This window comes from Gopherus evgoodei, chromosome 3, assembly GCF_007399415.2.
Source record: "Gopherus evgoodei ecotype Sinaloan lineage chromosome 3, rGopEvg1_v1.p, whole genome shotgun sequence".
NCBI lineage: Eukaryota > Metazoa > Chordata > Testudines > Testudinidae > Gopherus > Gopherus evgoodei.
Genome location: NC_044324.1, coordinates 74002977 through 74029356, shown reverse-complemented (window position 1 = coordinate 74029356; position 26380 = coordinate 74002977). Strand labels below are relative to the sequence as shown.

The window sequence follows — 26380 nt, the reverse complement described above, 5'->3', positions numbered from 1 at the left end:
AGTCAGTCCTGCCTAGAATATGGGGCAAGTCTACTAAAGAACCAGAGAGGACAGCCTCTCCCGATCAGAGCCCCAGACATCCTGCAGAAATGATGAGCTGCGTGCCATTCTAGGGGGTGCCCCTGCAACAACCCCACCTGTTGCTCCCCTCCTCCCCCACCCCTCCTGGGCTACCGTGGCAGTTATCCCCCCCATTTGTGTGATGAAGTAATAAAGAATGCATGAATAAGAAACACTGACTTTATTGAGATAAAATGAGGGAGACGCAGCCTCCGGCTGCTGTGATATTCCAGAGAGGACTGAATCTCCATTAGTCATTAAAGGGTGCAGGGGAGAGGAGCGCAGCCTCCAACTGCTATCATATTCCAGCCAGGACTGAATCTCCAGGAGACAAAGCTTAAAGAAGGGAATGACCAGGAGTCATTCCCATTTTTGCCCAGGCTCCGCGGCCTACCTCACCGAGGCCAGCCAGGAGCACTCACGGGATGATGATGATGGATACTAGTCATATTGCACCTTCTGCCATCGCTAAGGGAAGGGGAGGGGATGCTGCTGTGTAGTGCTGCAGCACCGCATCTGCTAGCAGCATCCAGTAGACATATGGTGACAGTGAAGAAAGGCGAGAAACGATTTTTTCCCCTTTTCTTTCGCGGGGGGCGGGGCTGACGACATATACCCTGAACCACCCGCGACAATGTTTTTGACCCTTCAGGCTTTGGGAGCTCAGCCAAGAATGCAAATGGTTTTCGGAGAGTGCAGGAACTGTGGGATAGCTACAGTCGTCAGTCGCCCCTCCCTCCGTGAGCGTCCATTTGATTATTTGGCTTTCCTTTACGCTTGTCACACAGCACTGTGCTGAGTCCCTGCTGTGGTCTCTGTCTATCATAGCCTTGGAGATTTTTTCAAATGCTTTGGCATTTTGTCTTTTGGAATGGAGCTCTGATAGAACAGATTTATCTCCCCATACAGCGATCAGATCTAGTATCTCCCGTACGTCCATGCTGGAGCTCTTTTTGGATTCTGGGACTGCTTGGTCACCTGTGCTGATCGGCACTCCACGCTGGGCAAACAGGAAATGAAATTCAAAAGTTTGCGGGGCTTTTCCTGTCTACCTGGCCAGTCTATCCGAGTTCAAGATTGCTGTCCAGAGCAGTCACAATGGTGGACTGTGGGATAGCGCCCGAAGGCCAATACCGTCGAATTGTGGCCACACTAACCCTAATCCGACATGGCAATACTGATTTCAGCGCTACTCCCCTCATCGGGGAGGATTACAGATAACGGTATTAAGAGCGCTTTATATCGATATAAAGGGCTTCGTTGTGTGGACGGGTGCAGGGTTAATTCAGTTTAACGCTGCTAAATTTGGCATAAACTTGTAGTGTAGACCAGGCCTCAGCAGCCGCCACGCTCTGGCCACCCAGCTCTGAATGCAGTGCAGGAGTAAGAGTGGCAATATCGTGACCCTCCTACAATAAACTTGCGACCCTCCTGTAGCCCCCTTTTGGTTCGGGACTCCCAGTTTGAGAAACACTGGTGAAATTTTGTATAGTGTAGGGTAAAAGTACACAAAAGACCAGATTTCATGGTGGAGACCAGGTTTCACAGTCCATGATGCATTTTTCATGGCTGTGAATTTGGTAGGGCCTTACTCATTGCTAACCTGAAAGGGACCATCTATAAGTATGAACAAGGTTTCAGACTTCAGGATTTATTCAATTCTTGCTGGGACTGCTAACAAGGCTGTTGTTCGTGGCGGTGGTTGTTTTGTGATTTGGGCACCTATCCTCTAAGAACTGGGCTGGGACTACAAATGTTCTTCACATATAAGTTTGAGCCTTTAGGCACCACTGTAATGCAAATCGTAATAATAAACTGCTGAACAAATAGTAAAGACTTTGGGTAGCTTGTGTGTTGGACTGGATTTGAGCCTGTAACCTAGAGGCAACAGTCTCTACATATCAGAGGGGTAGCCGTGTTAGTCTGGATCTGTAAAAAGCGACAGAGAGTACCATGGCACCTTATAGACTAACAGACGTATTGGAGCGTAAGCTTTCATATGTGAATACCTCACATCCCACGAAAGCTTATGCTCCAATACGTCTGTTAGTCTATAACGTGCCACAGGACACTCTGTTGCTTTTTACAGTCTCTACATAGCCCACTACTCTTGAGCTGTTCAGTTCCTGAATGACGTATATGTTTTTTTAACTGCAAAATCACTTTAATAGCTTTATTAACTGTTTTGTTTTGGAATGTGTTTCATGTCTGAAGCAGGGTGGCTGGAATCCCTTGAAAGTCCACATGGAAGTCTTATTTTGTGTGATAATGAGTACAACCCGTCACAAAATGCATTTTATTTTCACTCAAGATTCTTTTTCAAAATGTTTATGGTGACCTATTTCTGTGGATATGAAAAATGATTTCCCCATTCCTTTGTGACATTATGGGCCTAGTAAACTGTTCCGAAGTCTCTTGGTGTAGGTGGCATTACTAGGATGAGCATTAATTATTTTCAGGCTGTGATGCATCACCTCTGCGGTGTCTATATTTGTCTTCCAAGTGTGCATCATCCATAGCTAATTATAGGTGGTCTTGAGGGAACAGATTTTCCAAGTCAGACTATTGTAGTGCAGGATACTCTCAGGATATATTTGAAATGTAGTCAAAGTAGCCACTGAAACAGATGACTGTGCCCTATCTGATGTTTGCATAATTCCTGCGGTGTTCAGTGTCACTGCAGTCATCCAGCAATCCCTCTGAAATGCAAGCATCCCAAATCTAACTCTTCAAGCATGTGAATGTCCTACTGCACCCCCATTCCCAGCCGAACGCTTCATTTCCAGAGTTATAAAACAAAGTGATTTAAAATCCTTTTCTCTTAAGAAAACCCAAGAACTTTTGCTCAAGTTCACAACCAGATTAAGAAGTGAGGATTCCATAAAATATTCTTCGTTTCTTTTCCTTTCTTGTCTTTCTGCCTCATTCATGTCTTTTTCCATCCTATAAACTAAGCTTTTTACAAACCAATTTTAACTCACAGACAAATTTAGCTGTTGTTGCAACATCAGTCAGCCAAATCGAAGAGAGAATAAATTCTTGCTTTTCTCCTGGTTGTCATTTATTTATTTATTTATTTATTTAGTGCAATTTGTTTATATGAACATCTTATTAGTGCATTTGTAAAAATGTAACATGAGAGTCATAATCTGAGCATAGGATTGAGAGCTAGGAAGTCTTGACTCTGCCAAAGGCCTCACAATGAGTCATGGAAAATCAGCTATTATTAATTATTGTTATTATTATTGTTTATTTTTATTATAGATAATAGTTGTGCATGGAATTTTGCTGAAAAATGAAGGCGTGTTCCATGCTGTGAGGAGAGTATATTCTAAATTAACTCTCACAGAAAGTGACAACAGAAATGATTATACACCAGAGAGCGAGAAAAAAGAAAAGCTGAAGAAGAGGAGCTTGGAAGGGGGAACACTGTTTATGAATATTACAAATTGTCAGAGGAGGGAGCTGTAAAGAGCAAATGCTCACAAATACATTAAAAGGCAAAATATCCCCCAGCAAAATCCTTGGGAGGAGGGGAAAAGTGTCCAGTTCAACGACCACTGAAAGAGCTATCATGAAGACATAGTGGTGGTGTGATATGTCACAATAATAGCAGCATTAATGTGTATGGCCAGCTAAAACCGCTCCAACGCATCATCAGGGATCTACAACCCATCCTGGACAATGATCCCACACTTTCACAGGCCTTGGGTGGCAGGCCAGTCCTTACCCACAGGCAACCTGCCAACCTGAAAGATATTCTCACCAGCAACTGCACACTGCACCATAGTAACTCTAGCTCAGGAGCCAATCCATGCAACAAACCTCGATGCCAACTCTGCCCACATATCTACACCAGCAACACCATCACAGGACCTAACCAGATCAGCCACACCATCACCGGTTCATTCACCTGCACCTCCACCAATGTAATATACGCTATCATATGCCAGCAATGCCCCTCTGCTATGTACATCGGCCAAACTGGACAGTCGCTACGGAAAAGGATAAATGGACACAAATCAGATATTAGGAATGGCAATATACAAAAACCTGTAGGAGAACAGTTCAACCTCCCTGGCCACACTATAGCAGACCTTAAGGTGGCCATCCTGCAGCAAAAAAACTTCAGGACCAGACTTCAAAGAGAAACTGCTGAGCTTCAGTTCATCTGCAAATTTGACACCATCAGCTCAGGATTAAACAAAGACTGTGAATGGCTTGCCAATTACAAAACCAGTTTCTCCTCCCTTGGTTTTCACACCTCAACTGCTAGAACAGGGCCTCATCCTCCCTGATTGAACTACCTCATTATCTCTAGCTTGCCTGCATATATATATATATATATATATACACACACACACATACCTGCCCCTGGAAATTTCCACTACATGCATCTGACGAAGTGGGTATTTACCCAGGAAAGCTCATGCTCCAAAACGTCTGTTAGTCTATAAGGTGCCACAGGATTCTTTGCTGCTTTTACAGATCCAGACTAACACAGCTACCTCTCTGATACTGCATTTTAAAGAGTAATTTATGATGGGGTGGAAGTGTTGAGAGGTATATTTGTGATATCTGTTACATTCTGCTGTTTCAGAAACTGATGTTTATTTTTATGAAGTAAGTAGGTGTGGAATCTTCAGTAAAATTATAACCTACTCCAATAGGAGACATAGGAAATCATCTATTACCATTGTCTTTCCCTCTGTGAACAAACATGTTTACTTTTGAGCCAGAATCCACTATGTGACTTCTGGTAATGGGTATTTAAGTTTTATTGAAGTCATTTTTTATCATTCTCTATTTAAAAACTTTCAGTGGCATGAGGAATGGCTCATTAGGCAGTTCAGTAATGCGGTTTTTAGATATTAAATGTTTATTTTATGTTGCCCATGCTGGATGATTTTTGCCTTTTAAGGAGTCTTAATATAATTATATTTGACTTCATTATGTTTAAGGGTGCATCTTCTCCAAGCATCTCTTGAAAGTACATTACCTGTGGGAGAATTAGATCATCACAGATCTGAGTGTAATGATCCCATTAGCAAAGCAGCGAGGACTTGAAGTCTTAGAACTACAGACATTGTCTAATTGCAAATCAAACTGAAGAGAATCTTCCATCATGGTGCAACTTTTGGTGTCCCTTAAATCTGTGAACCACCATGACATCTGCACTCCTCTGGGACAGTGCAGATCATAAAGTCCTAGACAAGTGCGTGTGAATGGGGAATAAAGCATTCCCAGTCAAGGAGATCCAACTATGGAAGGAACTTCTAAAGGAGATCAAGTGAATGCAGAGTCTGGTCATCTTTAGGGGAAACCTTTATTTTAGGAAAGGCCATTCTGCCATAAAAATGACACTCACAACACTCTACCTATATATCACAGTAGGTCAGAGTACTTTTTCTAGTATGTTATATTCTGTTATTTGTGGAACTTAATTTTGTTTGGTTTATTATGGAAAAAAAATCTGTGATTGTTCTTCCACAACCTTACCCTGTCTATTGCTCTGCTCTCATTTCCTTCTATTTCCTCTCTCTCCTTTTGCCAGTGTCTCCCACTTCACCTTTCCCTTTGTATACTGCTCCCTGTCTCATGTCCATGACTTCTTCCATGCTGCTCCATAAACCTGGAACTCCCTTCTGACCATGATGCAGAAGGGAGTCCCGTTCTTCTCAAAGCATGGTAGTGCTATAAAAATTGACTGTGTTGCTGTGGATATCCACATTTACTCTCTTGGAGTGGTCCTCAGGACTTCTAAAATCAGCTCTCCGGTGTCTCAATTTGGCCTATAGATAGAGGCTAAAAATTGGGGTACATGCAAATGTCACAGGTGGCTTATAATAGTTTTATTTTCAGCAAAAGTTACATAAAATATTTCTATATGTAGCAGAGCCTTTTAAAACTTTATCACTTTGTATCACTTTTACGAGCATCACCAACTCTCAAACAAATAAGAAGATATGAGATGTTACACTATAATTCAACCTAAGTCTTTAGCACACAGTTTCATTTCAGATTTAAATGAGACACTTTGTGGGAAATAAAACAAAAATAAACTAGACCCTCTCTCGCTGTGCCAACGGAGGTGGAATATTAAGCAAACAGTTTCTCTTCACATCGCTATATCTCTCTGCTCCTTATTAGAGCTTTTACTGACAGTCAGATCAAATGGGGAACAAGTGGAATAAACGTGTACATTCTGAGCCTTCAGATTTATGGGGAAGGAGAGGAAATGAAAGACAAAAACTGGCAAGTTACAGAAACAACTTAACTGATGTAAACATATTTGCTGGAATATTATAAGTAAACAAAATGAAATCCACCCATACAAGTTTATTAAGATTCCCCTAAATATGCAATCCAACTTTAACATAATCTGAAAGAACTGTCTGGCCAATCTAAAGATGGTATGGCCCTGAGGGTCACCTCTACTGCTGCTCTTCAAACTATAATAGCCATCTGTGTTACCTATCTGTCTTAGTGATGGGTACTATAGAAAAACCTAAGAGCTGATAAGATGGTGAAACCAGTGTCCTCAGCATATCACTGAACAAATGAACTTCTGACAAATAGTTTGAGTTGGAGGGGAGAAGGGAGGAGGTTAGAGAGAGAGAGATTTTCATTTAATGTTAAAGCACAAAAATTCTTTGACCTCGAACATTAATATCAAATAACTCTGATATATTGTCAGTGCAGTACCTTACTGATAACAGGATTAACTTAACATTGAAAGGACATGTTCTGTGGAGAGTTTGAGGAACCACACATCCTGTTTCTAGATTTTATGAGAGTCTTGCTGATGCAATGACCAGTTCCCAACTCTCGATTTGACCTAGTTTGCAGACCTGTCTAAACTCCAGCTTTTAGCGAGAGACTTTGGCTTTCCACTTCTATTTCCAAACTGCTAGTCCATCCACTGCTATCTCCAGATTCCTCACTGGTTACATATAAAAATAAAAAGAATCTGAGCCTGATGTTGCTTCAGGGAGGTTAAGAAGCAGAACTGGGAACTGGCAGAAAAGGTCTTCTTCCTCCTGGCCCTAAAGTGGGTTCTCTGCCTCCCAGCCCCTACCCATCACTGAGGAGCTGGGGCTGCAGAGCAGAAACTGGAGATCTTGTAGGGCCAGTTGTGGCATGCAGCAATCTCCGCTCCCTTTGGGAACAGTACTCTCAGCAGGATTGCCAGGGAACTGAGCCTGCTGCCACAGCAAAGAAGTCCCTGAATGCTAAGAGGTACTGGAGATGGACTTTGATTGGAGGAGGATTAATTTTTGTGGGGTGATTTATTATTGTGAGGCATGGTGCAGAATACAGTGACAATAAATTGCATTTAGATATCAGTTTTCATCCAGAGGAGCCCAGAATACTTCACCATGTACATGCACATGGAACCACCAAAGGGCTCGAGAGTAGCAGCCATGCTAATAAGCAGTGTATGGCATGCTGCACAGCATGCTTGGGCAAGCCCCCATCTTTCACAAAAAATGCATAGGATCTCTAATGTCTGTATAGAGTTTATAGCACATTGGTTTTAGACCTCTCCTCTGACCTACCTGACACATAACATCCATTGTATTCTGTTAATCTACCTGGGAGGGAGCGAAAGCTGATTTGATTCTACTGGAATTTAAAGCTGTGGTTTCCATGCCTGATGCTTAGACCATTAAACTATCCCCTCTGGCATTCCAAGGAAGCAGCAGTCAGAATGCCATGTTCTTAATCCTGCGGTGTTTGAAGATACTATTATACATGTGCAGTGTTCTACAGGCCACTCACGTGGATTTTATTTTATGAGTGGTATTTTAAATGGTAGCCTTCAAGAAAAAAATAAGACTAACAGATTCTGTCTGTCAGCCCAGCAAGGTCAGGTATCTAGTTTTGCAAAGAAAACAGTGATAACCAGCATAGTCCACATTCTCTAGGATATCTCAATGAACAGGGGTGGCCTGTCCATATAGGCGAACTAGGTAGACATCTAGGGTGCCAAGTTAAATGGGGTGCCAAATTCAAGGAAAAAATCAAATTAAAAAAATAATACAATGGAAAAAAAGATGAAAAAATACAAATAAAATAATGATGTCATTATTTCAATTCCCTTGCGCGTATGGAGGGAATATTAATTATAATTCATTTCTCTACATCCCTGAGAATTTATTAATATGTCAAATCTTTTATTTACAGCAAAAATAATATTTTAGCAATTTTTTTTTCAATTTGCGACATAGGGTCAGGATGAACTACTCCTCAATTTTGATAAGCAATAACTCAGCCACAATGAAACACATCCTCCAGTGGCAAGAGGTGCAATGCTAGTGACACCTAACACGAATATACATCAAGGTTGGATAGCTGGAAATTCTTGTAGAGCAGAGATATTGTGAGTTGATACATGTCAAATGGTCATTTTAACACACATCACAGGTAGATGGTTAAGAATCAAGTGAATACTGTGGAAAATTGTGTTTCTTGGTGCCAAAGAATAATGTCTTTCAGCATTATAAACCCCAAATCTGAGTATCTTTAAGCATTATTAAACTTTAGCGTTATTATCAGGCTGTGTAATTATGGACTTTTCTTTGTTATGACTGGTTCACATGTAATAAATAAGGTCCATAAAAGAAAAGTAAGAGCGTTAACGCTTAACATACTACGAAAGTCATGATGTCACACTCCAAGTGGGTAACCGTAAGGAGAGGGATTATTTTCCAAACAACCGATGTCGGGTTATAAGTGTCAAAAAAGGTCATTTTGTTTCTGCATAAACGCTGTAACTAACTGTTTTAATAGGTAAGTGAATGTACGTTACTAATCACTGAACCTTTAAGCAGTGAAAAGACATGTTGGGATGGCTCCAATGTGGTTTAAATTGCCAACCATGTGATGCATGTGTCAGCCATCCTTAATGCTATAATGCTTGCAGTCGAGAGCACAGTACATAACAATATTCAAATGCCCCATGGCAGAAAGAGGAAAAAGAAAACTCTCAGGAGTGAAGTATCATAAATGAAAGGCTGAGAAAGAGAAGGATCAAGCAAAACAGCAGGGATCCTTCCTATAATATCTTCTCTTTAATCCAAATAAAGATGGAAGCAGTTCACAACATCCAGATGAAGGAATTTTACTTGGAGATGAGGGTAGCTCACATCCCACAAAAAAGCAGTTTGGAAACTTGATGGAAACTTACGTCTGGATGAAGGCAGCTCACAGCATCAGACTGATATGGAAGTGGAGAAAGTTTATTCATCTTCAGAGAGACATGCAGAAATTGAAGTAAATGAAGTTGAAGAAAGAAAAGATGAGGAAATTACAAACAAGTTACAGTATTGGGACCCAGCTTCATGGCCCAGATGTGATGACAGTGTGCGGCAAATTCTCGTGGAAATGAAACAAGGAAAAAGTCTGGACTGTACAGCAGATGTGAGTCACGTTGAACAAATGACGATGATTGTTCATTTTGTGGATATGGAAAAGTCTGCAGATGAAGATAATGTTGAAGTGCTCATAAAGGAACATTTTTTGGGTTCTGTACCACTGAAGGAGACAACTGAAGCATTTATGACTGAAACTATTCACAAAAGCTTGAAAGTGTTATCTGTTGAAAACTTACGTGGCCAAGGCTATGATGATGAAAGTAATATGAAGGGTAAAGACAATGGTGCGCAAAGGAGAATGTTGGAAATCAATCCTAGGGCCTTTTTCGTTCCTTGCAGTGCACATTCTCTGATTTGGTTGTCAATGATGCTGCTAGATGCTGTTTGGAGGCAAGCAGTTTCTTTGACCTGGTGTAACATGTTTGTGGTTTTCTTAGGCTCAGCACGCCGTTGGGAGACTCTGACTCGCCATGTGAATTCTCTAATTGTGAAACCACTTTGTCAGACAAAATGGGAGAGTCACATTGATGCTTTGAAGCCTCTTTGTTATGAACTTGGAAACATTTATAATGCCCTAATTGAAATTTCTGATGATACTGTTAGGTAATAAAGCAAGTCCTCACTCACCTCTCCAACACCCAAGGTCGTGCGGAGTTGGAATTTGGGCCCACAATTCTGTCAGAGACCAGACACCAAATGCGTTGATCAACGGGCTCACACTACCCCAAAAGCTTTAGAATAAGTGTGGCGCCTTTATTAGGGGTGAGCATCAATATTTATACACAGAAGTAAACAAAGTGATTAATAAAAGATAATGGTCATGCATAATCAATCAAGATTTTACAGGAAGAGCAAGTTTAACAAGTAAATGCATAGAGATAAAGGCTAATGGCTACTTGAGGAAGGGGGTGTCATGAGTAGTTTGCAGGTCAGTGCTTTGTTCAAAAAAAGGTTCAGAAAGGATTATGCAGAGACGGCCAGTCTGGGTGTTTTTTGGCTCCAAAGTTCACCAAAAGTTTAGACCCAACAATACTACCTTTACTAGATCATCTGGCAATGTGGCATGTTCAGATGCAGAAACTCTTGCAAATGACCTTTCCAAGTTCAAATTTGTGACTCATTTTGTGGTATAATATCCTTTAGAGATTAACCTCACTAGTAAGCAGCTTCAGGAAAAGAACTTGAACATACATTCTGCTATTCAAAAACTGCAACAAACTAAAAATATTCTAGAGGAATTCAGAAGTGATGAAGGGTTCGAAAGAACACTGGTAGATTCTCTCAAGCTTGCTGAAGAGATAGACTTTCTAACAGAATTTGAACCAGAGACAGTTCGCATTCAGCAAAAGAAACAGCAGTTTTCATATGAGGGATGAGACACACCCATTCAGAACCCAAAACAAAGGTTCAAAGTGAATTTCTACTTCACAGTCCTTGATACCGCTCTTCACTCAGTTGACAAAAGATTTCAACAAATGCAGCAGCTAGAGTCAGTATTTGTCTTTCTATATGATATTCACGGCTTGCAAAAGAAAACAGCAAAACAGATAAGTGAATTTTGTATAAAACTGGAGTTGGCATTGACTCATGAAAATTCAAAAGACAATGATGCTACAGATTTGTGTAGTGAGCTTCAGGCTTTTCAGGACAATTTAAGAAACATTCCACTCCTGAAGAAGTACTGAAGTTTGTTTGTGAAAATAAACTCAAACAGACAGTTTTCCAAACATTTTTATAGCTCTACGCATTCTTTTAACTTTGTCAGTTTCCATAGCTAGTGGGGAATGTAGCTTCTCAAAGTTAAAATAGAAAAAAACATAACTGCGTTCAACAATGGTGCAAGAGAGACTTGTTGGACTTGCCACAATGTCAATAGAGTATGAAATAGATGGAAAACTGGATCTAAAAGTAATGACTGAATTTTCAAAACTTTAAAGCAATAAAAGTCATGCTTTAAGAGCACAGAGTGTTGTTTATTCAGAGTGTTTTATAAATACAGGTTAAAGTTCATTGAAGAGTTTTCTTATTTCTTTCTATATTGGATGTGGTGGTAATGGCAAGCATTTGTAATAATGATAAAGATTAAAATAAAGATTTTGGATTTGTAATAATAAAAATAATTAACATTTTAATGCATTTTTATTTGAAATCGGACAGACGTATCATCTAGCTGTCGTGTACAAATCTATTCTGAAAATTTCATGTCTCTGTTTTATCTGATCTCACAAACATTGGTTGGATGGACAGACGGATGGACAAACCGAATAATTAAACCTCTGGTTTTTTTTTTTAAAAAAAAAAAGCTTAAAAAAAATTAAAAGGGAAAGGGGCAAAATATTTCCCAGTTTACCAAAAACCTCAGCCTAGATCTGCCCTTGGGGTTTGGGGGTGGGGGCGCCGATTGCATGGTTCACCGAGGGGGCCAGTTGCTGACAGCTAGTCTAGGACTGCTCCTGTCCACGAAGGGACTTATTTTCCTTATTGGGCTGAAATACAGAGAACTTGTACGACTTGTGGGGCTAAATTTAGCTCTTGCTGAAGTGGGCACTGGGACAGGACGTACATACCCTGCAGAAAGGGTTTGAAGGACTTTAAAACCTAGCGTGTAGTAGATCAGTATGGTCAGAGAAAAATGTGTGTAAGCTGTTTGTTCTTTTATGATGTGCTTTCTCCGTAAAGCTTTTTGTTCTGAATGGTTTGCTTTATGAAGGTGGGTTGGTCACTGGTTAACGCAGTCATTCCCCCTGAAAGAGAATAGGAGGCAAGTGCTGAACTAAACTAAGGCCATGTCTACACTCACAAGCTTACAACGGCACTGCTGTACCAATACTGCTGTGCTACTGTAAGAGCACTCCTGTAGCTGCGACTGGAGAGAGCTCAATGAGCAGCACTAGCTATGTTGGTGGGACTGTCTCCCTTTGACATAGCACTGTGCACACGCGTGCTTATGCTGGCAAAGTATAAATTGCTGGGGGGGAGGGGTTCACACCTCTGAGCAACAAAAGTGTTGCTGATGTAAGTGCTAGTGTAGACATGGCCTTAGACTTGTTCAGGTAATCACAGTGAATTGCAGGAGGAATTGCACCTAAATCCCTGGTCTGAGGGGGGAGGAACATGGGTTTCCACTTCAGGATAGGTTACAGCTAGTGGTCTGAGACCACAAAGAAGCTCTGACAGACACAGCTCCATTAATTTGGTCCACACTACATCCATGAGTTGAGTTTGAAAAATCTTCCTTCGTTTTGTCTATTTCTTTTAAAAAGATAGAACCATGTCTAGTCTCTTGTTCAGAGCTTCCATTCTTTTCTCTATTGCATGTTTAAATGCCATTAAGACCAGAATTAAATACCACAGCAGAAGCACAGTTGCCATCTTTCCTCCCTCTGAAACAGCCCTCATAAAGGAGATAAATTTCTGCTTTGATATCTGTCCCATGGGACAGCTAAAACAGAAGGTTGCACAAAAATGCAAAGCACAAGATATTTGGGAACTGCTGGAACTCAGCAGAGCCTCAGTTAAATGTGGCTTTTCAGACTGCCCACACGTGTGCCCTCAGGCAAACATTTTTTCTACAGCAGTTTAAACCATTTGCTGTAGAAAATAAGTGCTGCTTAAGTCTGCATGATTAGCTGAGGCTTGCAGTTCATAACAGTATAAAGCAAACAGCATCTGGTCTTGAGAAGGAAAATCCTAAATTCTGTGGATTTTTATTATTATTATTATTATTCTGGTTGGATTTAGATCAGTAATTACAATGCAGTATTAGCACCATGTCCCATCTATATCCATGGTTTGTATTTAAGTCTAACAAAAGTAAATACTGTTGTGAGATCGGTGCCTCTCTACATAACACGTTACCAGGAATAATGGCTGCTATAGAAAGAAAATGGGAACAGGCCAACGATGGGGGTTGGGAATGAGACAAAATAAAATCGTTAGGGTTTGTAGCCATTTAAATTTGGATTTTAAAAAATCACTTTTCTTCTTCCCTTAAAACATTTTCATTTTTAAGCACTATTTTCTAGTATGCTGAAAGAACTTTTATAAAATAAAAGCCAACAGAGATTGATCTTTTGTCCATCCTTTTGGCTTTCTCTTCTTAGACTTCCTTCTAAAGCTTGGTCATGCTTCACATGCTGCTCTTATGTTAGCAAAAAGCGCAGCCTGGAACTTCAGAAGATTGCTCTCTGTTTCACATTTACCTCTGTTATATCACAAGTACAACCAGCCTAGTGTAACTCAATATTGCTGAGAAATTAACACTGTTAAGAAGGACAAGATGAAAGCATGTATGTTAGTTACAGACTGACTTATTTTATTCAATATTAAAGGGACACTATCAGGTTGAAAATCATATTATAAAAAAATTCTTGCTCAAATTACAACAGAAATCTATTTTATTTTCCACTAGGTTGTTTTTTTACATTTTACTTGTCTCCCAGTTTGGACAATTAAACTACGGGTAACTAGTCCCTCTGGGTCATATTGTCTCACACACAGTTTATCCCTCCCCCAGGGAACAGGAAACATCATCAGTTTGCACTTGTGGCTTTCCTTTCATATCTTTCCCGCTAGGATGCGGAGTTTTCCCTTCTCACTCTTCTCACAGAAGCAGCAAGGAAATTGGCTGCTTAGGCAGCAGATCTGCTGAGGTCCAGCTTTTCCATGGCTCTGCACTGCCTCCAACCCCTCTTTTAGCCTCCATGACAGTGTGGCTCTGACAAAAATATACGTCCCATGGGTTCCCCCAGGTGCTGTTGCCAAATTGCTTACAGTTTAACAGATGGACCCATGTAAATGAATACTGATAGGGTCAGCATTGTGAAAGTAGAATAAATTATATAGTAAGAATAGAAAGGATTAAAGAAAGTTGTCTGTACCTTTAAGCAAAGTTGTTGGAATGTTGCAACCAGGTGTCAGGAATACAGACATTAACATAGAACAATTGCACCGTTTAAGGGCAATTGGTGAAGCATTAGCCTTAGATCGATAACAGTTAGTAAGGAAATAAGATATGCATGCTGTGCCCCAGGTGAATTTTACTGTTTTGATTTCTTTGTCCCTTTGTCTAAATTCCCGCTCTTTTATCTGTATAAATAAGACTGTTTGGGCCTTGCATGGCCACTCACATATTCTGAATGTTATTGGCGGAGCGCTGCGCTAATAAACAGAATGGTCTGACAAATTGTGAGTCCTGATTCTAACTTTGACAGCATTAACTTCTCAAATTCCCAGGAGGCTGGGTGGATGGAGGATCTCACAAAGGGTTCCCTTCTCTGCAACATGTGGAGCGCCAGCTGAGCCACTGTGAGTGGGGGGGGGAATGAGGGAACAATATCATAAAGCCATAATTCCTTCTTCCCCTGCTCCTAACCCCAAATGATCTGGGTTTCCCTTCCCTCCACTTGTAACCCATCAGGGCTATTTAATCCCATCATATCCGTTTCTATTTGGTTTCTATTTATTTTCACGTCTGTGTTTCCCTGCACTAGCACAATGCTGTAATGTTTAGTTTCCTGACACTTCAAGGAAATACGTTAGTTTGTTAAAGTACACAATGCCTTTGGAATGAAAAAATAATAATGATGATCATGGACACTTTTCTGTTAGTCCTAGGTTTTGTAAAAGTGTATTTTTATAAGATCCAGTGTTTGGAACTCATTTGAAACTGGCAGTGTCCTTTTAATAGCCACACTTTTTAGTGGTTTTGTAAGATTGTTTCATGAAGGTTTTCATGGTATCTTATCCCTCAGGTAATATTTTTGGATTTGAAATTCAGTTTGTTGTTAGAAGTAAAGCAATTAGATTGCTTTACCATGCTATGGGCATGATCCTGTCATCCTTGGTGGATTGGGCCTTACGAGCGCAAACTGATTCTTCTACAGTTTGCTTAGACCGGAAGTAAGTGTCAGGGAGAAAGTAATTATGTAAAGAACTTGTATTCATATTCTGATACCTACTTGGGGCTTGAATCATCAGTGCATTATGTTCAAAGTATGCCATGAAACTTCCCAATTTGAGCATAAACCTGGAGCAGTTCTCCTCAGGCAGTTGTAATTTCTGTCCGTGATTCATCAGATGTGAAAAGTGAACTTCAGGGCACTCCTGTTATCTGATAGTCTCCTCTCTGGCATAGGGGACATAGCAAAGCCGAACATAACTTGCTGGTATTTTCCCCGGAGTCTGGAGAATGGATAGTCAGAACACAATTTAGAGCTTCCCTTTAGCTGGTGTAGCTCAGATCAGAGCTCTGCACAATATCAGGAGGCTGTCCTGAGGAAAGTAATCCCTTTGTTAACATAGGCATGTGTTTGATTCTCACTGTCCTAGCACTGAATACACCCCGCTCCTTTCAAATAGTAACATTCAAATCTAGAAATGTCTGTGCACTTCCACAGATCTGAATCCTTCCCAAGCCATCAGATGCTCATTAGGGCATGAGCAAGACTCTGTCATCCCTGTCTGTCATGCTGTTTGCCAGACTGGCTGCTATGTTGTATTTCTATAACTCATCTATTTGACAAGGATAGGTTGTTGGCTGCTATTGCTCAGCCCCTGCCTGGATGATCATGGACTGCTCTTCCGCTGGTCCCTACCCTGTGACCTGTCCGTCTTGGGTGGTCCTGCGAGGAGTTAAAACTTCCACTGGCATAGTTCTCAGGGTCACTGAAACACACAAGCCTTCCCCCTGTGCCAAGGTGCAGACCCCAAGGCAGGAGTTTAATAGATACTGAGGTAATAAATAACTGCCTGCTGGCATGTACTCTGATAAAGGCAGGTGCCTTTTTATTGGGCCCTGCATTCACTAGAGACAGAATGAAGTGGGCTTATGTTCAGGTTTAGCAGTTAAATAATATTCGTTCAAAGTCATTTTCATTTTGTTTTTGCAAATGTATTTCCAGAACATGAATTGTGGATTGCACCTCGGTGGACTTGATTTTCCAAGGTTGGGGGTGAATATGTGACCCATGCAGATGGAAGCCAATTGACTAGGCAGCCTTTGGTTAGCATAGTTAGTCACTGCCCACAGTCACTAATCCACATTGCGAGCTAATTGTGGTTGTAACAGAGCAACGATTGCTTTGTTACTGGTAGTGATGCAGGAAATGAATAGTACACATTTTTGTGTGCTGAGGTATCTGGCAATTATAATGGAAGACTGAATGGAGTATTACCCAATCCCTTCATTCTCTGCTTAAGTTGTTTGAAAAGACAGGGTTTGGAACCTCTGGACTTTGGTGAGAGAAATATAAGCCAGGAACCAGTTATTCATGCAGATGTTCCCTGGACAAGATGCAGATGGTTTGCTCCTTCCACTTCCTGGTCTATCTTGATCTTATGCCAGTACAAACTGAGCACAAATGTTGTGATGAATCAGATAGTGTTAAGGCCTTGCCTACACGCAAAAGCTATTTTGCTTTAACTTACGGTTGTAGTTAAATGAGAGAGAATTTAAGTACATTTCCACCTGTGAAGTGATAATGAATAGGGGTTGTATTGGACATGCCATGTACACCTGTGTATTTTACTGGTATGAAATATATAGGTATTAGAAATCCTGTGTCCCTAACTTTTAAAAGCACACACTTCCCTTTATTTATGCACCATTCTCTCACTTTGGAGTGACTAAAAAGTAGGAGCAGTTTGAAAGTTTGTGATCCCCGTGATTATATACTGAAACTCAGCTTTCGACACCTTCGTCGTTTTTATGTTTTGATGAAATAAGCACATAGCGTAATCTCTGCTTCCTAAAGCTGATTGCTTCAAAAACAGAACTGTTTGTCCTTTTCTTAGCAAAGAGGAGAATTCTCTAGAACTCCATCTTCTTTATCTCCCTCAATTCAGACAGCCCCTTTGCCTCCACTGCTTGTAACTTTGGCATCATCTTTAACTTTTCTCTTACTCCTGTATCTACTGTCAGCTCCACAGGATTGCCTGCATACTCTGAACACACAGATCTTGTGTTTTGTTTTTTTTAAACACATTGCTCATCTAGCTTGAGCCTTGCCTCTGCCCATCTAACACCAGACATCCTCTCTATCTGTTCTATCCAGAATGGAAATACTGGCAAAGAGATTTCTCTCCAGCAGCTTCTGGAACAGCCTTCTTTATCTCTCTGGCTCGTTGAGTCTCCATTGCTTTTTAAACTTTTTCTATAAATAACAGCTTTTCTCCCTCACCTATTCCTCTTAATTTTTTTGTTGGACCTGTGACCAAATCCTTAATTTATTCATTATGGAATGCCTTTACACCACTGTTTTCTGGTGTTCTTACTAGACAATCTCTTGTATTCTTTAATACTGTGAAACAGTTCGAGATACAGCTAGTATGAAAAACATAGTGCAAAATAAAATGTTATCAGAAAGTTTCAAGAAGGTCTAAAATTAAACTGTGCGGACATCTATTCCTTCCTGAGCAAACCAATATTGCTAACATTATCCTTAACTATATGTACATCTAAAAAACGTATATTGGCACCCAATTTTTATATATTTTTTAAAAGTACAAACAACATTAAAAGGGCCCACAATTACCCCTGACATTTTCAACTAACACCGCAATCTCTTATAAATATTAAGGAAAAGTTTCAAAAATTTGACAAAACAATTTGTCTGGCATTAGGGTTACCATACATCCAGGTTTTCCTGGACATGGCCTTTTTTTTTTTTTTTTTTTTTTGAGGCTCTGTCCTCTGTCTGGGCAAATTTATCAAACAGGAAATGTCTAGGATTTTTGCAGAGCAGACATTGCAACTCAGAAAGTGTCCCAATTGGTCCGCTTCCTGATTGGTTCCTCCTCTGCATCTGTAGCTGATTGGTCCACAGCTGCTGGATCCTGCCCCCCCAGGCCCTGCTCCCAGCCCTGGGGAAGAGGTCCCACAGGGAGGCACTGACTGACAGCTGTTGCTGCATCCCAGACTTGCATCATCTTGCATTGCATGCTGAATTTTGTTACAGCTCTGGCAGACCCCAGAAGGAATCAAGTTCCAGGGTTGTAAGATCTCCAGTGCAGACAGAGAAATTAACCTCAGGAACCAATAGTGAGATCAGCCCAGTGGCTCATAACTGCAGGGGAACATAGAGAAAAAGACTACTTAGGGCTTTGTACTTTATGACTAACCATGTTGAACTGTGCCAAGAAATAAACAGGGTGACAAAGCAGGTCATAAAACACTGGTACTATGGGCTCATAGCTAGCTATTTGTCCCACTGAGCAATTAGTGTTTTTCAGTGCTAAGCTCAAATAGCGAACATTGCAGTAATGTAGCCTGGGTGTTACCAAAGCAATGATGCTGTGATGAGGTCTGCATTTCAGAGAGAAATGTTCACAAATAGAACTTCAATGAAAAGGCACTACCTGCCACCAAGACTGCAACAATAGCATCAGTGGATGGAATATGATCATGAAATTGCAACTAGATTGCCGATGATCTGGCACATTGAACTAACATGGGCTCACTATCCAGTTAATTTCTTCCTAACTATCAACATAATTTCCCCATTTTATCTGGATTCATCTTAACATAGTTTATTCAAAGGCATTTGTCACAGTCGCTGGAAGAGCAAAAAAATAGCAGCTTCCAGTTGTGATGACAATCAAATAGATATTGACTCTTGGTATGTACAGAATAAGCCACCTTTCTTAACTTTCTGTGGATCTGAGAATGTGTGTCAACATTTCTGCCATTTTACCATTTACAATAAAAACAAGCTGGTGTGATTTGTCTTTTGCGTGTGTGTGTATGTGTATGTATGTACATATATGGCTGTGCTGCACTGCACTATATATCTATAAAGAACCTGCAAATGTAGAGTTTGTATTCATTCATTAGATGAAGTTTTTTGCAGCTTCTTGTACTGTGAAAACTAGCAACATGGAATGCTGAGACTTCACTCGGTATTGTGAAATAGAATAAAATTATAATATTTTGAAACAAATAGCAGATTAAAGCAATTTTTCTTGGCACAGGTAAGGATACATAGAGTACAAAAACCAGCATTTAAAAGTTGGCTAATATACACCGGATTGAGATTCTTGAAAAGGACTCAGTACACTGTACTATCTGCAACAACAAAAAAAATTCTTGTGTAAACTGTTCAAAAACCAATTAACTTGACAACTTAGTTTGTAGATCAGAGTTGTTTTGTTTGGTGCTTCTCTTTCATATTGTGCTGATAGCATTCTTCGGCGCTTATGCACAATGTGCCTCAGTGGCATGTGACCAGGTTTCATTACTGAATTTTGTCCACTGGTAGGATCATTAGCTTCCCCGGGCCAGCCTGGGTACTGACAGGGAGTGCATGAAATACCATGTTTGTAGGCTTTGACAAGATTATCTGTGGTAATCCCTGATGAGGCTAGTAGTCTGTGGCTCAGAAAGGCAATAGAACGATAGATGGGGCAAAAACTCCCACAAACCCACAGATCTCTAGTTGAGTTAGAAGAAAACTGCAACATTAACTTTTTTGATACTATAATGTTGCTAAGGTGCATGAGTACATCTACAATAATTATCATACAGACTATAAGATACAATTCCTCCTGTCATTGAACAAATAGAGGGTGGATATTATTAGTTTTTTAAAGCTTACTATTATTTTGTAGCATTTTGTAGGCTTTCCTTTGAACCCATAGAATTTAATAAATTTTAATCTTCAATTTGAATGTATTCTATATAATTTGTTGTATTTAAAATATTGTAGGTACTTGTTAGCTAGTTTTATGATATCCCAGTATTATTACTCTTTTGTTGTTGGAGTCATCAAATATTCTGATGATCTACTGTGGTTTTCTTTCATTCACTTTGGTAATATTTGCAAATGTAGTCACAAAGCATTCTTTTCTAAGTTTTACTTTTTATTGCACAGCAGGGAAATATAACAGTACAAAAAAACCCTCAAAATATCAAATGGTCAAATTAAATAAACACATCAACTGTAATGATATCACCAGTACTACATAGTGAAAGATAGAAGGATCCTGCATTGAGTCAAGAGAAAAATCTATCTCAAGTTTTGATTCTGTTGTATTGAAATAGTTGTTGCTTCTCTTTCTTGTTTCTGTCTGTCCTGTTTTCTGCTAGATCTCTAGCCCCACTGAAGTCAGTAGAAGTTTTGCATTTAACTTCAAAGGAGCCAGGTTTTCACCATTAGTCTGGTTGTCTGCAGGGGCAGCTCCAGGCACCAGCGCACCAAGCGCGTGCCTGGGTCAGCCTGCCGGTCGCTGTGGGGGCAGCAGTCAGGGAGCCTTTGGCAGCATGCCTGCGGGAGGTCCGCCAGTCCCGTGGATTCAGCGGCAATTCGGTGGCGGGTACGCTGAAGCCTCGGGACTGGCGGACCTCCTGCAGTCATGCTGTCGAATCCACATTACCAGTGGACCTCCTGCAGATGTGCTGCCAAAGCCGCCTGACTGCCGTGCTTGGGGCAGCAAAATACATAAAGCCGCCCCTGGTTGTCTGTGACTTTTTTTCATTTAGATTGTTGATTAAGTTGCTGTCTCTGTTCATACGGATAGCTAAATCAGGAGAAAAGGTGGAAGGTATTTTGTGTTTCCTGGCAGTTGAGAGTGGAAGACAGTAGTTTAGAGAATTAATATCTTCCGTCATTAGTATTTTCCAGGAAACCCTAGAACTGTTGAAATTTTTTCCAACAGAATAAGTTTTTTTTAGTTGGAAAATGCTAGTTTGACAGAATCAAAATGTTCCATGGGAACATGTGGTTGGGATGAAACTTTTGAAAGAAACTCGTTAGGCAGACAGGTTTCCCTGGGCGGTTGTCTTCTTGGGCAACTAGATTAGTGGTGGGCCAGCTATCTGCCTGGAATATTTTTTTAAAAAATCAAAAATTTCTATTCCATTGAAAAATGTACATTTTCAAAAAAAATTGCTTTTTATCCTGATGTAGAAGTTTTTTAATGCAAAGTTTTCCACAGAATAGAAATTTCAGTTTCTGCACAGCTCTCCCATGTAATAAAGCCCATGGAAATGTGGAGCTTTCCAGTGTGGTCCTATTGTAATTGTTGCAGACAGCAAGTGGATACTGAGCAGTTGAAATGTTGGGATTCAGATTTTTTCCATTATAGCCAAGAAGTGTCATAGTCTTGGTTAATTCGTTGTCTATATTCAGGTTATTATTGATGCAAATCCTTTCCTAGTACAAATCCCCTAGATGTGTCTGAAGACAGTAAATATTCTGCATCTTCTCTAGCAAACATCTGAATGTCTTTTGAGTATTCCTTTGGTCATCTGATCAGAAAGAAATATTTTATTCTTTGCAGCTCTATATTTTGACTAATCATTTGATATAGTTGCTGTTTTATTTGCAATTCAATCTCTGCCAGTTCATCATATTTAGTATGTTCTTTGAATACAGTCTCAAAACAGTCTGGGGATTAAAGATCAGCATGACATCCACATACATGTAGTCTAATAATTTACAAACCCAAGATGATATTGAACTTTACTAGATCTGTAATTGCTTGTAATCCATTGGAGTTGCAAGGAGCATGGAGGAATAAGGCCAGCATGTGTCTAATGACTCTTCTTCTTGCTTTGTTTCTATGAGGCATCAGTTCTGTTCCCTGGGTGTGTTCAGTAATATGCTAAATGACCTATTGACTTTTTCGTCCTTCCATAGTGGCTTCAATGTGTTTTCTGAATTACCTTTTTGATCAGCATAGTATTAAGCTTTCCCAGTGTAATAGTTAGCTGTTTTGCTTACTCTGGAGGTCCACTTTGCTCATACTTTTTCCCCAGTTGTTTAGCATCATATTCTAATTGTGTTCTAGTATAGACTGCCAGTTCTGAAGAAGGCTGAAAAGAACATGGAGAGAGAGCTCTTACATGCAAATGAACCAATAGCCAGTAGGATGGACCCATTTACTCCCACAAATCCTTGGGCTTTTTGTATTTGGCAGGTCACACTCCTTGTCCCTTCTGTATTGCCATTAGTCCTGCACACCAAAAGGAAGAAGATAGATCATTTTCCATGCAGTGTTTGTCATGTAGTTTTCCTCCTTCCAGGATTTTTCTGTAAAAAAAATCCTGTGGACCATGCCTAGTGTGGGTCACAGCTGAGAATGCCACGTTCAGGACAAACTGATCAAAAATAGGGCAGACATACCTCAAAACTGGTGATTATTCTAACATTAGAGTTCACCATGTCAGCAACAAAACTGAGCTCCTGTATCACCACACTGGCTAACAAGAAGCCAAAATACAGTCCCCTTATGCAATCCAGCCCCAATCACCACCAGACATCTGATCTTTATGATGAGAGGTTACTGAAAAACATATTCATCATATATAAGGTTCTTCTAATCCCAAGGATCAGCTACTCCCCCAAGTCAATATACTTATATTTTACCAAATACCACATGTGTAGCCAGTCTTTTAGTAACTAAAAACTAAAGTTTTATTAATACAAAAAGAAAATAAGAGTTATTAATTGATTAAAGGAAATGTGTGCATTACAGTTGTTTCAGAGTTTGCCGGTCAGGATAGTAGCAGTGATGTTAAATCTGCTATTTTATAGTAATTCTCTCTGGTTCACCCAAATAGATTGTGTGTCATCAGTCCATTGTCCAAAGCTTCCTTTTATTAGAAATCATGTCCAAAGAGATGGGGCACGATTGAAGACAAAGCAGTGATATCACAGTCTCCTTTTATACTTTTAGCTCAAATGTATGGAAGATTACTGGCAAAAGATAGTCATATCACATGTCCTTATGTGCCTTGCTGAACCACGGGGTGGCCATTGCCTCAATGCTTTCTAATAGATCTTCAGGAGGGGCTCACTGTGTGATCTGATTATCTTTAATGGGCCATCAAGCAGGCTGCCTAGTCTAGATGCAAATCTGTCTTGGGGTATCACCCAAGAAAACATGTTTGAGATACAAACTGTTAGCCAATATTCATAACTGCATATACAAAGATGATACATGGATTTAAACAGGATAATAATACTTAGCAGTCTATAACTTTTCCATTGATATCTTACATGACATACTTTGTAAAAGATTTATTGCAACTTTGTAACAGTGGTGACTGTATTAGTGTAATTAGTTATCTTCCTTTTTATGCAGCATCGCGGATGTGTCTGGGACTATTTCTTAGTCACTTTGAAATCTGAATGAGTTTTTCTATTAACTCTGATGAGATCAGGATTTCATAGCAGATAGAGACAACGTTCTTAAAACAAGCTAATATTCGGGCAAAATGGAGAGTATATCAGGGATTAAAATTGAAACCAGTTTCAGAATACTGTCAAATGTCTTCTTAAATTAGACAATAATATAATATATGGAGATATACCTATCTCATAGAGTTGGAAGGGACCTGGAAAGGTCATTGAGTCCAGCCCCCTGCCTTCACTAGCAGGACCAAGTACTGATTTTGCCTCAGATCCCTAAGTGGCACCCTCAAGGATTGAGTTTATAACCCTGGGTTTAGCAGGCCAATGCTCAAACCACTGAGCTACCCCTCCTCCCAAGATGAGCACCTTTTACTTTTGTCATTTAGAAACAAATTGTATTTCTGATGCAAGGAGAAAAATGTGTATACATGACTTTCCCTCACAGAAATACAGACCAGAGAATCTTGCTAATCCTTGTTGCAACTGTGAAAACTCCTACAGCTGATTTAATTCAGCAGCAAGCATTGAACAGTGGGTTTGAGGATATTAAGGGGATAAATAGAAAAGTAGAATAAACATGTTAGAACTATCTTCAGCATTTAACAATCACTTCTTTGAGAAAAGTACTGCACAGCCTTGGGTGAATATACTTTTCTGTGAAGTGATAATAAGTGCAACATTTCTTTGAATTGCAGGAGTCCTTTATGCTTTTTCTTGCCATGCTGAAGCTAACAATTTTTTGTTTTGTTTTGTTCTCTTTTACAGGTTGCCTTTTTGAAGATGTGAAGAATCCAGACACATTAACTGAAAATTATTCTCAAGTTAACCTTCAAATAAAATACAGAAATATGAGGATAATTTCCATTGGGATGACTTTCCAGCAAGAGTCAGTGAGGGTGCAAAACCTCAACATAATATTATTTTATTATTTATGATATTTGTTGGATTTTTGGTTTTGAAAGAGCAAAGCCAATGACTGAGAAAGTTGGTTTAGACAGGCATACATTACAAGACTGGAGTTCTGAGAGTGACTGGGGTGACCATAATGATGACCTCTTAATCACCAAGGGAAAAGAAGTCAATTATCTTGATGGATAGTAACATATATTTTATGTGGAAAATGAAGAACTGACAGCCAGTAGAGGGTATAAAATATTTAATATTGTGAATTCTAACTCAGAAATATATATGCACATTTTACCGCTTTTCTCACTTTTTTGAGTTGGCAGAGGTAATCAGACAACTAGAACTGTAAAATGTAAACTTGTTTTCCAGCAAACGTATGTATGTAGCATATACATTATTTCCATATGAAATCCTACTCCCTAATCAAGAGAGAAGGTAGTATTTACATGCCTGCACCCTATGTAAAACTGAATGAAATTGATAATGTATTAGTTAAAGTTCACAGACAAAATGTTTTTGTGATTACTTAAAAGAGATTATCTTGCAACTACAAAAAGAAGGGTGTCTGTGAATATAGGGTTCATAGAAGTTGCTGAACTCACAGTCCTCTGTTTGCGAAGCACGTGCATCTCAGGTTGTGACAACATAAACTTCCCCACACAGCCCTTCCTAGACGTTCCTAGGTGCCTCAATCCTGGCTTGGCGGGACCATATCTATGGAGTAGTTCAGTCCTTATTGCCCATTCAGTACTTTCTCCTCTTATCAGACTATCAAGAAAAGTTGACAAGTGAGTTAGTGCTGATTGGAGTTGGTAGCAGTTTCTGTGTTGTAGTCACTTATCTATTTGTAATTGGACTGATACCACCAAATGCATTCCATGTGGAACAAATAACCTTGCACTGTTTCCAATTTTGGAGTGGACCTCTCATTCTTTAGTTGTCAGTAATTACTTTGGTCTCCATTGTGCAGAGAGAGTGCCAGAGAGGATGTGTATATATGTGTGGGCAGTGGAGGGAAAGATGAACTATTCATCTCTGCATAAGCACCACTACTACCATAATTCAGCAGCCGCCCTGTACTCTGCCTAAGCTAAGGATAGAGCTGAACTTTTGACAAAATTCGTATTGTGGATCCCTTTTATACTGTATATCTGAGCCCTGTATTAACACATATTTGGAACCCTGCCCATTTTGTAACCTTAATCTATTTTCTTGTGTGTCCTCAAGATTGCCACAGAATACCATTGGGGCCGAAAATTTAGCACGATTCAAAAATGGGTCACACATTTATATAGATAACTAGATGATCCAGTTTATGCTACCATACACTTTGATTTGAGTTATTAAACACCATGATTCAGGTTGTAAACTAATCTCTAAGTATAGGGGTTATGAGGAGACCGAATATAGTATGCAGCATAGCCCACGTTTGTCTGTTCTGTTTTGTGCCTTCCCTTGAAGCATTTGGTGCTGTCTGCTTTTGGAGTCAGAATACTGGATTCGCTGAACCATAGGTCTGATCCAGTCTCACAGTTCTTATGTCCTGAAGATGCTTGGGAGAAGCATTTCTACTGAAAATAGTGGAAGAAATCCTGTTTGTACAGACTGGCTTTTTTGCAGTACTTATCTTTAAACAATTAAGAAATAAGAGAGACAAGGTGGGTGAGGTAATATCTTTTACTGGACCAACTTTTGTTGGTGAAAGAAACAGCTTTTGAGCTTACCTCACCCACCTTCTCTCTCTTTAATATCCTGGGATCAACACAGCAACTACACTGCAAACAATTAAGAAATAAGAAAGCTGTGAGCTTGTCAAAGGACAATTCTTTAAGAGGAACGGGTTTAGAGGGAGAGATTCTTGTTATGGTAAGCAGGGGGAATGGTCCCGCTACTGTGGGGAACTTT

General features: G+C 39.9%; 1 protein-coding gene across 1 annotated transcript in view; it reads left to right on the top strand.

Moving 5' to 3' along the window:
- The window catches only part of LOC115648351 (E3 ubiquitin-protein ligase E3D-like), a 133719-nt gene extending 107582 nt beyond the window's left edge, over window positions 1–26137 (top strand). Inside the window, exon 10 of the mRNA XM_030555811.1 lies at window positions 24335–26137. Within this exon, the coding sequence (XP_030411671.1) occupies window positions 24335–24355 (21 nt within the window). The 3' untranslated portion in view covers window positions 24356–26137. The remainder of the gene's footprint in view (window positions 1–24334) is intronic.
- Window positions 26138–26380: the final 243 nt, after the last annotated feature.